General features: G+C 41.2%; 1 protein-coding gene across 1 annotated transcript in view; it reads left to right on the plus strand.

Annotated features, from left to right (window-relative positions):
- The window catches only part of IKZF3 (IKAROS family zinc finger 3), a 75,513-nt gene that overhangs the window by 249 nt on the left and 58,476 nt on the right, over positions 1-16,788 (plus strand). Inside the window, exons 2-3 of the mRNA XM_060781060.2 lie at positions 12,249-12,302; positions 13,016-13,129. Coding sequence (XP_060637043.2) covers positions 12,249-12,302; positions 13,016-13,129 — 168 coding nt within the window. The remainder of the gene's footprint in view (positions 1-12,248; positions 12,303-13,015; positions 13,130-16,788) is intronic.

Below are 16,788 nucleotides of genomic sequence, written 5' to 3' on the forward strand. Positions count from 1 at the left end.
CCTCTCTCTATGGCTGGATCTACATTGCAGTGTAATACACTTTAAACTGCATTATATGGTCAGTGTATACCAGACATGGGCAAACTTTGGCCCTCCAGGTGTTTTGGACTTCAACTCCGACAATTCCTAACAGCCGGTAGGCTGTTAGGAATTGTCGGAGTTGAAGTCCAAAACACCTGGAGGGCCAAAGTTTGCCCATGTCTGGTGTAGACCCATATTATGCAATTCAAACAATATTATATGGGTCTACATTGATTGTGTGATGTAGTTCAAACTGTATTACTTGGCAGTGTAGATCCAACCTACTTCTTACTCTATACACACGTTTGTGCATGTATTATATTTCGCTGGGACTGAATTTTGAAAGCACAATCAGGCCTAAAATCTATTTGTTGTGCAGGAGCAATGAGGAAATCCATTATTTTCTCAGACCTTTCTAAATATATTTAGGACTAGCCGCCCCCTGCCACATGTTGCTGTGGCCCAGTCTGGTGATCTGGAAAATAAAGTAATGAAAAAGTGTTGGTTTCTAATATATGTAATTTCTTTATGCTTGTGTGTAAACAGTATTTCTTGCTGTTTCTTTGTCAGTGTTGATGAGGAGATTGTCTGGTTTGCCTACTCTGGAACATGCAACATATAATTGTTCTTCTTTAGGGGTCCCTTTCAAATCTATGATACTATATCTCTCTGTGTGTGAATCATATCTATCTATCTTTCTATACCTATGGCTGGATGGCTCTTTGTCAGGAGGGCTTTGATTATGTTTTCTTGCCCTGGTAAAGGGGGTTGGACTGGATGGCCTTCAGTATTTTCTGATGGTCGTGGGGGTTCTGTGTGGGAAGTTTGGCTCAATTCTGTTGCTGTTTGGTGGGATTCAGAATGCTCTTTAATTGTAGCTGAACTATACACCCCTGTAACTACAACTCCCAAATGTCAAGATCTATTTCCCTCAAACTCCATCTGTGTTCATATTTGGGCATATGGAATATCCGTTCCAAGTTTGGTCCAGATCCATCATTGTTTGAGTCCACAGTGCTCTCTGGATGTAGCTGAACTACAACTCCAAAACTCAAGGTCAATGCCCATCAAACTTTCTAGTGTTTTCTGTTGGTCATGGGAGTCCTGTATGCCACGTTTAGTTCAATTCCATCGTTGCTGGAGTTCAGAATGCTCTTTGATTGTAGATTAACTATAAATCCCAGTAACTACAACTCCCAAGTGACAAAATCATTTTTTTGAGTGATGGTCACTCCTTGGGTTAGTAGGTGTCTTGGGGCCAAATTTAGTGGCAATTCGTCCAGTGGTTTTTGAGTTATGCTAATCCCACAAATGAACATTACATTTTTATTTATATAAACTAGCTGCCCCCTGCCACATGTTGCTGTGGCCCAGTCTGTGTATATGTGTTTTGTGTGTGTATATATTTGTGTATATATGTGGTTTTGCACATGTGTTGCAATGTATTTTTTATTTTTTGGCTTTTAAAGTCTCTTCCGCTGTGTTTTTATGAGTGATGGTCACTCGTTGGCCTGATACTTGTATTGTGTCCAAATATGATGTCAATTTGCCCAGTGGTTTTGAGTTATGTTAATCCCACAAACGAACATTACATTTTTATTTATATAGATTTTCTTCCTTGGCTACAGCGCATAAATGTCTTAAGATTTTGCGAGAACACTGGAAAATATGTTGTACAAAACCATGAATTCCCACCTGAAATATTCCCATTAGAATGACAACTTATTACATTCCAAACTTTTAGAGAAATCCCTGGATTCTAAAACATTTCTAGATTCTGGAGGCAATATTTTAAAAGACATCAAAACATTGAGAAGACAAAATATAATCTGTTTCTGAAAATCGTGTAAGACTCAAGAATTTTGCATTTGCAACATAGGCACTGGCTCAAATTTAGGGGCTACTTTCTCCTGTTCCCATATATATATATGGGTTACAGGAGAAAGTAGCCCCTAAATTTGAGCCAGTGCCTATGATGCAAATATATATATATTTGAGTAATCAGTTTCTCTATGTACATGGAGATACACATGCATATTTACAGAGGGAATGTATACAAACATTGAGAAAAGTGTATATATATGTGTGTGTGTATGTGTATATATATAATATATATATAAAAGTGTGTGTGTGTGTGTGTGTATATATATATATATACATTTATATATATATATTATACACACACACACACACACATATATATACACACACACACATACATACACTTTTCTCTCTATAGATATATATGGGAACAGGAGAAAGTAGCCCCTAAATTTGAGCCAGTGCCTATGTTGCAAATATATATATATTTGAGTAATCAGTTTCTCTATGTACATGGAGATACACATGCATATTTACAGAGGGAATGTATACAAACATTGAGAAAAGTGTGCCTTCCGTAGATCAAGCCTTTGAAATAGTGGATGAATTGTTTTGAGAGCCAATTGAGCTTGCGATCCTGTAAAAATGTCTGAGCTCAGCTCTTCCTTCTAAAATTTATATCTGAACATCAACCTCTTATACAGTAAATATTTACAGTTCTACAAATTTCTTTTCCTGGTTTAAAATACATGTATACTCTGCAGAATGTAATTGGAGTGTGTAATGGGTATAATATACTATATCATAAGAAAGAGGGTTGCTTGTATTGTCGAAGGCTTTCATGGCCGGAATTACTGGGTTGTTGTAGGTTTTTCGGGCTGTATGGCCATGTTCTAGAAGCATTCTCTCCTGACGTTTCACCTACATCTATGGCAGGCATTCTTAGAGGTTGTGACATATACACCAGATGCCTGCCATAGATGTAGGTGAAACGTCAGGAGAGAATACTTCTAGAACATGGCCATACAACCCAAAAAACTGCAACAGTCCAAGGTTGCTTGTTTTTCAAAGGTTAATCTGGTGGTTTACAATTAACTTGGTGTTCTTGAGAACTCCTTGCCAAGATAGGTACCAGAGATAGAAAATCAGTATGATAGTTATCTATCATCAGGCCAATTTCTGTGAATTGTATAGTTCTGAGGTCCCAAAGAACACTTTGTTCGCCAAAATGGGTAGATATTACTCACATCTATACTTGAGTATAAGCTGACCCAAATGTGGTGTAAAATGTCATTAATTGAGGCCTCAGTAGGTTAAATGTTTTTGAATATCTACATAAAACTGTAACGTAAGATAAGACTGTCCAACTTTGATTAAACTATTATTTTAACCTTCTTCAATGTAAATGTATTTACGTATCTTTCCAATAAGAATAAGGTAAATATAAAGATTTCCCCTTGGCATTAAGTCTAGTCGTGTCCAACTGTGGCGGGTGGTGTTCATCTCCCTTTCTAAGCTGAAGAGCTGGCGTTGTCCATAGACACCTCCTAAGTCATGTGGCCAGCAAGACTCTGCCAGGGGGCCCTTCCAATAATAATAAAGAGAGTAAAGTAATAAATGTAATAATAATAATAATAATAATAATAATAATAATAGATTAAAATAATTGGAATGTAATAATAACAGTAATAATAGAGTAAAATAATAACTGTAATAATAATAATGGTAAAAATAATACAAGTAATAATACAAATAGAGTTAAATAATACATGTAATAAAAATAATAATAGAGTAAAATAATGTTAATGTAATAATAATAATAAATAGAATAAAATAATAAATGTAATAATAATATTAATAACTGTGTAAAATGATAAATAACATTGACTCCAGTATAAGTCAAGGGGGGCTTTTTCAGCCTTTAAAAATGGCTGAAAAACTCGGCTTATACTCAATTATATACGGTAACTTGGAAGAATACATAGCCCAGTGAAATAAATTGAAATGTTGATTATAATCTTTTAAGAGATGGCTCTTATTTCTCACCCACCTTAAGTAGATTTAATCTATACAATGTGTGAAAAATGACAGCAATTGTATCTGGTATCTTTCTCAAAGGCCTTATTAAGAAATACAGTACAACCCAACATCTGCAGAGATGCATTCCTAGACTTTGGATGGATGCACAAAATTGGATAATAGTGAACTCTGTTGGAATGAAGGTCATTTATGACCAAATAATACCATAAACTTGTGCTGGAGGATGTAGAAAATAACAAGAGTTTATTGGATGTGGATAAAAGGAAACCACAGATACCAGCCCATGGATACGGAGTTTGTACTGTAGTTACTTTCTTCATGTCAGTATTGTGTTTATTTAAAAGGAGAACTTGGAAAGTTTTTTTAAGGACAAATATGATGACCTGATGAAGCCATCCATATCTGAGCATTGGTGCATGATCATCAAGTTTGCAGACGACACCAAATTGGGAGGGATAGCCAATAGTCCAGAGGACAGGAGCAGAATTCAAAACGATCTTGACAGATTAGAGAGATGGGCCAAAACTAACAAAATGAAGTTCAACAGTGACAAATGCAAGATACTCCACTTTGGCAGAAAAAATGAAATGCAAAGATACAGAATGGGGGACGCCTGGCTCGAGAGCAGTACGTGTGAAAAAGATCTTGGAGTCCTCGTGGACAACAAGTTAAACATGAGCCAACAATGTGATGTGGCGGCAAAAAAAGCCAATGGGATTTTGGCCTGCATCAATAGGAGCATAGTGTCTAGATCTAAGGAAGTAATGCTACCCCTCTATTCTGCTTTGGTTAGACCACATCTGGAATATTGTGTCCAATTCTGGGCACCACAATTCAAGAGAGATATTGACAAGCTGGAATGTGTCCAGAGGAGGGCGACTAAAATGATCAAGGGTCTGGAGAGCAAGCCCTATGAGGAGCGGCTTAGGGAACTGGGCATGTTTAGCCTGAAGAAGAGAAGGCTGAGAGGAGATATGATAGCCATGTATAAATATGTGAGAGGAAGCCACAGGGAGGAGGGAGCAAGCTTGTTTTCTGCTTCCTTGGAGACTAGGACGCGGAACAATGGCTTCAAACTACAAGAGAGGAGATTCCATCTGAACATTAGGAAGAACTTCCTGACTGTGAGAGCCGTTCAGCAGTGGAACTCTCTGCCCCGGAGTGTGGTGGAGGCTCCTTCATTGGAAGCTTTTAAGCAGAGGCTGGATGGCCATTTGTCAGGGGTGATTTGAATGCAATATTCCTGCTTCTTGGCAGGGGGTTGGACTGGATGGCCCATGAGGTCTCTTCCAACTCTTTGATTCTATGATTCTATGGTTGAATAATGGTCTGACGTCCAGCTTTTGCTTAGAGGTAAATCCTATTGAAATGTGTGGAATATATCTTTAAGGCTGGAACTACACTGCCAAAGAATCCAGTTTCTGATCCCATTATATGCTTTGAACTGCATTATATGGCAGTGTAGACTCATACAATCCAGTTTATATCAGATCATCTGGAATCAGATCCTGTCTGGATGCCGCTGCAGCCGCCCCTCGGTTGCAGAATTAAAACTTGTGTGCCAGCTGCGCCCGTACCTTGGGAAGTTTGATCTGGCCATAGTGGTCCACGCTCTTGTTACATCCCAAATTGACTACTGCAACACACTCTACGTGGGGCTGCCTTTGAAGATTGACCGGAAACTTCAATTAGTCCAATGGTCAGCAGCCAGGCTGCTCACTGGAGCGGTGTACAGAGAGCATACAACTCCTCTGTTACGCAGCTCCACTGATTGTCAATCAGCTTCCAACCACAATTCAAAGTGCTGGTCTTAACCTTTAAAGCCCTAAATGTTTATGGCCCAGACTACCTGCCCGAACGTATCTCCTGGTACGAACCATCATGAGACTTAAGATCATCTGGAGAGGCCCTGCTCTCGAACCTACCGACATTGCAAACACAATTGGTGAGGATGAGGGACAGGGCCTTCTCAGCAGTGGCCCCCCCGCCTGCGGAACGCTCTCCCCAGAGACATCAGAATGGATACCTCCCTCCTGTCTTTTAGAATGAAAATTAAGACTTGGTTATGGGACCAGGGCAGCAATTGTGGAAAGAAGACAGGCAACTTGTGACAATGAACTGACCCAGACTTGGATTTGGCTATTAACTGGCGTGTTTAATCAATTGTTTTAATTAACTGTTTTAATGTATTGCTTGATTGTTTTATGATGGTGATGGTGATGGCATCTTATGGTGCTTGTTGTGAGGTCACTCTAATCCCCCCCCCGGGGGGGGGGAGAAGGGGGGGTATAAATATAGGAAATAAATAAATAAATAAACTGTGGTGGCAGCATGGTAGGGGAGCACCGCCACCATACAAAAACAGCCCCATGTTCCATAAGGAACAACGGGGCTGCTCCAGGCATCAGCTGCTTGGCAACACTTTCCCATGTACATTTTTTTGATGCTGGTCATTGACTCTAATCAATAGGGGATGGAGAAACATCAGCTGCTGGCCGGGGCACCGGGAATGCTGCAATGCCACCCTGATTTGCAGAGGCTGGCAAATCTCAATGGTGGTAAGGCTGACTGTGATGAGGTCCATAGTCAACTCATTGGAAGTAGGGACTTGTCCTTCCCTGTAGACTCAGCAAACTCCTTCAGCTCCTCCTGTTAATTCTCATTCATAACTTTTGTCATCATGGCCACACTGCTGTTGGTTGGCGACATAGATTCTGGTTTTCTATCTGTGAAATGTTAGAAAGTATGGCTGCAATTCCATTTCAAAGGTACATACAGTGATAATGTATTGTCGAAGGCTTTCATGGCTGGAATCACTAGGTTCTTGTGGGTTTTTTCAGGCTATATGGCCATGTTCTAGAGTCATTTCTCCTGACGTTTCACCTGCATCTATGGCAAGCATCCTCAGAGGTGAGGTCTGCAGGCGAAACGTCAGGAGAAATGCCTCTAGAACATGGCCATATAGCCCGAAAAAACCCACAAGAACCATACAGTGATGTCTTGAGTTTAGAATTTAATCTGTTTCATGATCAAGCTCTTAACTCAAATTACTCATCTCAAAGTGAATTTTCCCATCGAAATGCTATTAACCTGTTCCAGCCCACCGAAAAAACCCCCAAATTTTTGTAATGTGTTTTTAAATAAGGACATCTACTTTATTAAATACAAATAATGTATAATGGAACAATAAAAAAGAAAGATCAACTTTAAAATGGTAGAATGACAAAGTTGTGACACAAAAGCACTAAGTTATGGCAAGGAAGCGCAAAGCAGAAAGCGAAGAGGTAGAAGCATCATTTTCTTCATACTGTACTCATTCCAGCCTCCCTTCCTCTCTTGCTGTCTCTCCCTCTCTCTTTTCATGAAGCCAAACATACCAGGAATAAAAAAAACCACAGAAACAATGATTCCAAAGTTCCTAAAAGTGGACAAGAGCAAAGCGGACAGCAATCTCCCAAAGTGGGCAATAGCACAAGACACAGAGGCCACTCCCTTGAAGCCCAGTACTCTTATGCTAGCACTCCCACCATTGCTAGCTCCTAACTCAAAATGCTGCTCATATGTCGAAGCAAAATCAAGACCAAGCAATGGCTCTTAACTCAAATAGTTCTTAGGTTAGAATGCTCTTAAGTTGAGGTTCCACTGCACAGTGAACCCTCAGTATACATGGGGATTTGGTTCCACGCCCCCCCACCCCATATCAAAGTTTGTGAGTGCTAAAATCCCATTATATACAATTGTAAACAATTCAAATAAGTGATCGAAAGAACCTGAGGACCTATGAAATGGTGGTGGGCTGAATCGGATATACCTACTAGGCCTGGGCGGTTTCGTTCGTTAATTTTGTAATTCGTTAAATATTCGTTAATTTTAGCAATTACAAAACGATTACAAAACTTATTTTTAAACCCGGAAGTGTTTTTAAATATCGAAACGGCATGCGCCAAATATTTTTGTATTTCCGTCCATTTCGGAAATACGTAAGATGGCTAGATGCTTGCTGGGAGCTCTCCTCTCTCTCCTCTCCTTAGCCAGTCAGAGCCTGAAAGAGGAGGAGGAGGAGGAGGAGAGGGCGGGGAAGGCGCCGGCTGAGCAAGCGAGCAAGAGGGCGAGCGACCCTCAGCGGGAAGGCGGCCCGTCCCTCCTTCCTCACCTTTGCGGTGGGTGTGCTTCGTTCTCCCAATTCCGCACTGAAACCTTAGCGGAGGGCTGGGCTAGATGGCCTTTGGGGAGCCCTTCTCCCAATTTCGCATTGAGACCATAGCAGAGGGCGGGACTAGATGGCCTTTGGGGAGCCCCTTCTCCCAATTCCACATTGAAACTTTAGCAGAGGGCTGGAATGTATGGCCTTTGGGGAGCCCCTTCTCCCAATTCCGCATTGAAACCTTAGGAGGGGGCTGGACTAGATGGCCTTTGGGGAGCCCCTTCCTCCAATTCCGCATTCAAACCTTAGCAGAGGGCTAGACTAGATGGCCTTTGGGGACCCCCTTCTCCCAATTCCGCACTGAAACCTTAGCTTCGGAGAAGCCAGGCCCGACTCGGCGGCAGCGCTTGAGGGCCCGCCAGAGTGAGTGCCTGCCTTCCCTCCTTAATAATAATTTCTCCTCCCTATTCTACTAAATTAATAATTAAATTAAAAAAATATTGAAAAAATATTGGAAAAAAAAGGGCGCCATCTTTACAAAATGTTTTGTAAATATTAACGAAATTTCGTAAATACCGAACTTTTTTAAGGGAAAATTTTGTAATTATTTTAAATATCGAAACAAAAAAACCCCCCAAATACAAATTGATTTTAGAAACAAATTTTTGCGTTGTTACCCAGGCCTAATACCTACTCATTAGCGTAGTGCTTGACATGTGGCAAAATTAAAGTTTGCTCTTTGAAATTTTTCTCCAAAATGTTTTTAGCCATAGTTGAATGCATTCTATGGAACCCTGGATGTAGTTGCATTCTCTGGAGCCTTGAGATTTGCAGTTTAGGGAAAGATTCTCAGCTCTCAATCTCAGGATTCCGTGTGAAGTTGCAATGGCAGTTGAAGTGGAATCATATCACTCTAATTGTATAGTGTGAAGGGCCCTCAAATGAAGTGTCTGAGATGGATCCCATCCATGCAAACAGCTGCCTCCTTTGGAAGATTGCATCACATATTGTACCCATTTTGGATTGGCACGATAAAGATATCACTGTTGTGTGCATCTGAGATGTTTTAATATTTTTCTGTATGGCCAATATGGCTACCCCCGATGTGTTTTCAGGGTGGAGATGGGTCACTGGAGGTTCCAGCTCCAGTTAGGTGATCCCGCTTATCTCGAGGAGGATGATCCTCCAAGTGCAGTGTCTTGGTGGTGGGTCCATAGGTGGCTGTGGAGCCCTATTTTTGATCTGCGTCTTCTCCCGCAGTGAGGACATCGGTTTCCAGGTGGAAACCAATGTCCTGGTCAGGGTTGGCTTGATGCACCTAACTCTTGGCACGTTTCTCTCTTTTGCCCCCCATTGTACCTCTTCCAATTCTGCAGCACTGCTGGTCACAGCTGACCTCCAGTTAGAGTGTTCAAGGGCTAGGGCTTCCCAGTTGTCAGTGTCTATGCCACAGTTTTTAAGGTTGGCTTTAAGCCGGTGGCGCAGTGGGTAAAGGCACTGAGCTTGTTGACCGAAAGGTCGCAGGTTCGAATCCAGGGAGCAGCGTGAGCTTCCGCTGTCAGCCTCAGCTTCTGCCAACCTAGCAGTTTGAAAACATGCAAATGTGAGTAGATCAATAGGTGCCACTCCGGTGGGAAGGTAACGGCGCTCCATGCAGTCATGCCGGCCACATGAGCTTGGAGGTGTCTATGGATAACACTGGCTGTTCGACTTAGAAATGGAGATGAGTACCACACGTGAGCTTCCACTGTCAGCCTCAGCTTCTGCCAACCTAGCAGTTCGAAAACATGCAAATGTGAGTAGATCAATAGGTACTGCTCTGACAGGAAGGTAACGGCACTCCATGCCATCATGCCAGCCACATGACCTTGGAGGTGTCTACGGACAACGCCAGCTCTTCGGCTTAGAAATGGAGATGAGTACCACACTCCAGAGTCAGACGCGACTGGACTTCATGTCAGGGGAAAACCTTTACTTTTACCTTAAGTTCATCTTTAAATCTCTTTTCCTCTCCACCAACATTACATTTCCCATTCTTGAGTTGGGAGTATAGTAACTGCTTTGGGAGGCAGTGATTGTCACCATCACTGGAGGTACTTAGGGTTGGGGCCAAATATTTTCAGTGAACCCAAAGACAGTCCTGCCTTATGCTTTAATATCAACTGTATGATGGTATTGGTGGGAATTCTCCCTTGGCACTCTTTTCCTACCCATTTCTCTCCATTCAGTTTGCCACATGGAGTCAAGGATTGCCTCTTATTACTGTTGAATCCAGAGAAGCAACACTTTGGGTGTGTGTGTGTGTGTGTGTATTTGTGTGTGGAGTGAGGGGTGTGGTAATGGTGGTTTGGAAAGGTCTTCTATTTTCAAAGTTCATACGCTCAAACGTTTCAGGGGGGCCCCATATAGGTTCCATAAACCTCAGTACTGAAGCAAGGGAAGCGGTTAACACTTTCCTGCTGCTTTATGTGAGCTGAGTTTTGCAGTTATGTAACAGCCAGGACCAAGGGCTGGGGTTTGGTTTATTTTTGGTATGACCTTTTTATTTTTAACGAACAGACATCAGATTCTCTGATAGATAGATCACAAGAGAGGAGAAAGAACGATGCAGAGATATAAGAGGAAGAAGCAGAGAGACCATCATGTCTCACCTGTCACGTCTCGCCATTAAACACTTGATTAATCTCCATCCAAAAGCATTTTTCAGTCTTTATCACTTAGCAGCTGATCAGAGTTTCTGTGATGTGAAAATAAGTAATGAGAGATTAACAGACAGTAAGATAGCTATTCTCTTATTACTGATCTTCGCCTATAATGTGCAGCTGGATACAAATAGATGCACACAAAATTGACCTATGGCTTTCTGCAGACTGGTGGAGTTCTCACAATATAACACTTTGGGGTCTGCCAGTTGTTGTAGCCACATCCACTCACACCATTCTTTTATAGTTATGGAGCCCCTGGTGGTCCAGCAAGTTAAACCACTGAGCTGCTGAACTTGCTGACTAAAAAGTCTGTGGAGTGGGGTGAGCTTCTGCTGTGAGCCCCAGCTTTGACCAGCCTAGCAGTTCGAAAACATGCAAATGTGAGTAGATCAATAGGTGGGAAGGTAACTGTACCTAGGAGACGTCTATGGACAACAGCTCTTCAGGTTAGAAATGGAGATGAGCACCACCCCCCAGAGCAGGCATGTAGCCGGGGGGGGGGGGGGGAGCTTGAGGGGCTTCAGCCCTCCCCCCCCCCCTGAAATTCTCATGATGGTTTGCGAAAAGGCCTTACTGGTGTATTATTTAAACTGTTATGTTTATTCATATCATGATCTGATCACCATACTCAATATATCCCATATGCATGGGGGTACTGGGGTAATGATACAAAAGGTTTGCTAGGGTAGACCCTCTTTCACTCAGACTCAGCCCCCCCCCCGAAACTCAGCCCCTCCCCCCGGAAACCCCCCTGAAAAAAACTCAGCCCCCCCCCCCCCCGAATCGAAATCCTGGCTTGACTTAATGTCAAGGGAAAACCTTTACCTTGTAGGGATTGGTTGTGGTTGTGATTCTATACATCAAGAGACAAATTTCGCACCCTACCACAACTATAATGCTTCTTTTGATTTTGATTTTTTTAAGGAATGGTATGGGTCAGAATTCAATCCATGTATCCATTACTTTTTTATATACTGCACTTTTCTCCAAGACAATGGTAAATGTGCAGTTTTTGGATGCGTTATGCTACGTCGTGATGTAATTCTGTTTGAATGTTTTTCCCTTTTTGACACTGAATGTTTGCCATACATGTTGGAAACTGCCCTGAATCCCTTTGGTGAGATAGGGCAGTCTACAAATAAACTTTTATATTATTATTATTATTATTCTTATTCTCAAAGCAATGATTGATGTAAACTATCCTTTTGAAAAATTGCCAGTGGCTGTTGTTCCTAATTTTTAAAGATCTAATTTTATTATTATTATTAGTGTTATTATTATATTATTATTATTAATCTCAAAATAATGATGGGTGTAAATTATCCTTTTGAAAAATTGCCAGTGGTTGTTGTTCCTAATAACTAAAGATCTAATTGTTTTATTATTATTCGTTTTATTATTATTACATTATTATTCTCAAAACAATGATTGATATCTATTATCCTTTTGAAAAATTGCCAGTGGTTGTTGTTCCTAATTTTTAAAGATTTAATTGTTTGTTTGGTGTCTTGTTGCAGATTCACCTGTTGGCATGGATTTAAGCAATTGTCGGGAACAGCCTGAATCTACAGGTAATGTGGTCCTGCACATCTTCCCAATATTGCAAGACTCTTTTTCTGCCAATAGCCATAAGATAACTCTTCCCAAACATTGGATAATTTTTTTTAATCGTGTCAGAAGCAACTTGAGAAACTGCAAGTCACTTCTGGTGTGAGAGAATTGGCTGTCTGCAGAGATGTTGCCCAGGGGAAACCTGGATGTTTTACTATCCTGTGGTAGGCTTCTCTCAAGGGAGGCTGGAGCTGACAGGTGGAAGCTCACTTCATATCGCGAATTTGAATTGCCGGCCTTCAGGTCAGCAGTTCAGCTGGCACAAGGGTTTAACCCATTGAGCTATCACAGCTCCACTCCTCTGGATAAGTAAGAAACCTAAAATAGAAACTTGATCAAGAAAGACTTGCGGTATATTTGGTAGATTATTTTGCTTCCATGCACAGGGTTGGTGACTACACATGCACATGTTTGTAATGATTTAATGCTGTTGCTGCTGCTATTTGAGCTTTGTTTGTAAAGGATGTATATTATGTGCGAAGCCAAAAGATTTGGATTTGAATATCAGCTCCCTTGCGTAGGGTTTTGTCCATGTGACCTGGTTGGGTGCCTCACTCAGATCAGTTTCTCACATCTGTAAAATGTTAATATAAGCACTCTTTTTTCATGAATAGAAATGTTGCAACTACCTAAATGATTTACAATCATTCTTTTTTTAAAAAAATCCTTCCAGATGTTAAGGATGTTCGGGATGACAGCAATTCCAATATATCCCATGAAACAGAAAATATGAGCAACAGTGAAGATGCAAAGGAATATCATTTGACTAATGGAAGAGGAAGAGAAGGTAAAATGGATTTTTTTTTGTAATTAGAAGAAAATAATTTGTTACAAAAGTAAGCTGCTACCATAACATTTCTTATGCTTTACTTGGTTAATTGAACCAACTGTTTAGTTGAGAACAATCCCCATTACTTTTTACAAAATGCCCTTGATTTAAATGAATAACATTCTGGAAGAAACCACCAGCTTCCAAAGCAATCCATTCTATCAGGACATCCCTTATCATCAGGATGTTCTTCCTGATGTTTAGGTAGATTTTTTCTAATAACTTCAATTGCATGATTCATGTCCTAATATCTGGAACAGAAGAGAGCAAGTTTGTTCCATTTTTCGCATGACATCCCTTCAGACATTAAGAGATAGCTATCAAGCTATGTGAGGGAAAGTCATAGGGAGGAGGCTTGTTTTCTGCTTTCCTGGAGACTAGGATGTGGAACAATGGCTTCAACCTACAGGAAAGAAGATTCTACCTGAACATCAGGAAGAACTTCCTAACTGTGATTGCTGTTCAGCAGTGGAACTCTCTACCCCGGAGTGTTGTGGAGGCTCCTTCTTTGGAGGCTTTTCAACAGATGCTGGATGGCTATCTGTGGGGGGTGCTTTGAATGCGATTTTCTTGCTTCTTGGCAGAGGTTGGACTGGATGGCCCATGAGGTCTCTCCCAATTCTATGATTCTATGATTTTATGACTAAAATGATCAAGGGTTTGGAGAGCAAGCCTTATGAGGAGCGACTTAAAGAGCTGGGCATGTTTAGCCTGCAGAAGAGAAGGTTGAGAGGAAACATGATGGTCATGTATAAATATGTGAGGGAAGTCATAAGGAGGAGGGAGCAAGCTTGTTTTCCGCTACCTTGGAGAATAGGACATGGAACAATGGCTTCAAACTACAGGAAAGGAGATTCCATCTGAACATTAGGAAGAACTTCCTAACTTCCTCCCTGTCCTGGTGTGTGGTGGAGTCTCCTTCTTTGAAGGCTTTTAAATAGAGACTGGATGGCTCTCTTTGGGGGGTGCTTTGAATGCGTTTTTTTTGCTTTTTGGCCGAGGTTGGACTGGATGGCCCATGAGGTCTCTTCCAACTCTATGATTCTATGACTCTATGACTAAAATGATCAAGGGTCTGGAGAACAAGCCATATAAGGAGTGACTTAAAGAGCTGGGCATGTTTAGCCTGCAGAAGAGAAGGCTGAGAGGAGACTACAAGAAAGGAGATTCCACCTGAACATTAGGAAGAACTTCCTAACGGTGAGAGGTGTTCAGCAGTGGAATTCTCTGCCCTGGTGTGTGGTGGAGGCTCCTTCTTTGAAGGCTTTTAAACAGAGGTTGGGTGGCTATCTGTGGGGGGTGCTTTGAATACGATTGTTGCTTCTTGGCAGAGGTTGGACTGGATGGCTCACGAGGTCTCTTCCAACTCTATGATTCTATGACTCTATGACTCTATGCCTAAAATAATCAAGGGTCTGGAGAACAAGCCATATGAGGAGTGACTTAAAGAGCTAGGCATGTTTAACCTGCAGAAGAGAAGGCTGAGAGGAAACTACAAGAAAGGAGATTCCGGCTGAACATTAGGAAGAACTTCCTAATGGTGAGAGCTGTTCAGCAGTGGAACTCTCTGTCCTGGTGTGTGGTGGAGGTTCCTTCTTTGAAGGCTTTTAAACAGAGGCTGAATGACTATCTGTCAGGGGTGCTTTGAATGCGATTTTCTTGCTTCTTGGCAGAGGTTGGACTGGATGGCCAACTCCTTGATTCTATGATTCTAAGTTACATTTTGGTTGTGTGTTCTCCACACTAAACATACACAAGTATTTCTCATAGCCCAGCCCAGTTTATATCATACTGTTGGATGGGAGAAAGGTATAATGGCTTTTACATACCAGAACATCCTCCTCATAGAAGAATAGTGTGTTTCACAGGACAGTTCCAGCTCAGACTTTACCTGTGTGAAGAACTTTTTCACAAGTTTCACATAAGATGTTCCAGAGAATTAGCTGTAGTTTTCTTTTTCATTTGTTTAAGAATTCACATGAGGTGCAGTTTTTCTCCCAAGCTCCACCTGTTGAAAGTACACCACTCTAAGAGTTTATTTATCTCATTATCTGAACGCAGCATGATATAGGGATGTAAAAACACTTCCATTGATCACTAGCACTGCTTTTTAGGAATTTCCAAGGCCAGGCAATGCTTTTAAGTATCATTTTTGCACTGACAGAAGTCAGTCCGGAAATTATGCCTTTATCGCTCTTGTATCTGTGGAGTTAGCAGGACAGTAACTGTCTACACCGTCGCAAGACAAGAGATAAGCAGCTAAGGCGATAGATAAGCAGCTAAGGGAGGCCATGAACTTCCCTTTTGTGGCCTCCATTGCAGTGGATTAAAATAAAAAATACAAAATTGCTAATTTTGTTTCATCAAAAATACGGTCAAATATAAAGACAAATCCACGAGCATAATGTTAAAATTTGTGCATTTTGCAGAGTGTTGAAGTATGTTGATTGTCGGATAGCTTGAGTAGCTCCTCTCCTACAAATATACCTTTTTCATTGCTATCTCATCCAGAGTTTTATCATTTTATGTCGTCCATTTGGTCCGCCCACTGTGCTTGATTTTCCATTATGTTATTTTGCACTGTTTATTTTACTTGAATGGCTTATTTATTTTTATTGTGATGTTATTTTTTTGGAGGGGGGGTTGTTGTTTAAATTTCATTTTGCTGTAATGTATTGCTGGGCTTGGCCCCATGTAAGCCACTCTGAGTAACCTTTGGGGAGATGGTAGTGCGGTATAAATAAAGTTTATTATTATTATTATTATTATTATTATTATTATTATTAATTATTATTTGAAACACGACAGGATGAGTCCACAGCAGACACTCTGCTGGCTGTTGTATTGGATCACACATCGGACACTTCCCAAGTGTCTGGGACTGTGTAATGTATCGGCGAATAATGCATGCAGATCCCAGTAAGGTGACCTTTTGCAGCAGGCAGATGGTAATCTTGTCAGCGGTGATTGTATTTAAGTGCAGGCCAAGGTCTTTAGGCACTGCACCCAGTGTGCCAATCACCACTGGGACCACCTTTACTGACTTGTACCAGAGTCTTTGCAGTTTGATCTTTAAATCCTCACATTGTGTCAGCTTTTTAAGTTGTTTCTCTTCAATCCTGCTGTCACCTGGGATTGCAACATCGACAATCCATACTTTGTTTTTTCACACGATCGTGAGTATTGCGCTCCAAAACTCACTCTGTCTGAATTCGGAAGTCCCAGAGTAGTTTGACATGCTCATTCTCTGTAACTTTTCCCGACTTGTGATCCCACCAGTTCTGTGTCGCAGGCAGATGGTATTTGTGGCACAGGTTCCAATTAATCATCTGAGCAATGGTGTTATGCCTCTGCTTGTAGTCTGTCTGCGCAATCTTCTTGCAGCAGCTGAGGATGTGATCTATTGTTTCATTTGCTTCCTTGCAGAGTCTACATTTGGGATCTGTTATCGACTTTTCAATTCTTGCTTTGATGACATTGGTTCTAATGGCATTATTATTATTATTATTATTATTGTTGTTGTTGTTGTTGTTGTCTCTGCAAGCAAGGGCATGATCCTAGTTAGCACACTGGACATTCCACCTTTCACCAATCACGATTTTGAAACTACACCTATG

This window comes from Anolis sagrei, chromosome 6 (genome assembly GCF_037176765.1).
Source record: "Anolis sagrei isolate rAnoSag1 chromosome 6, rAnoSag1.mat, whole genome shotgun sequence".
Classification (NCBI taxonomy): domain Eukaryota; kingdom Metazoa; phylum Chordata; class Lepidosauria; order Squamata; family Dactyloidae; genus Anolis; species Anolis sagrei.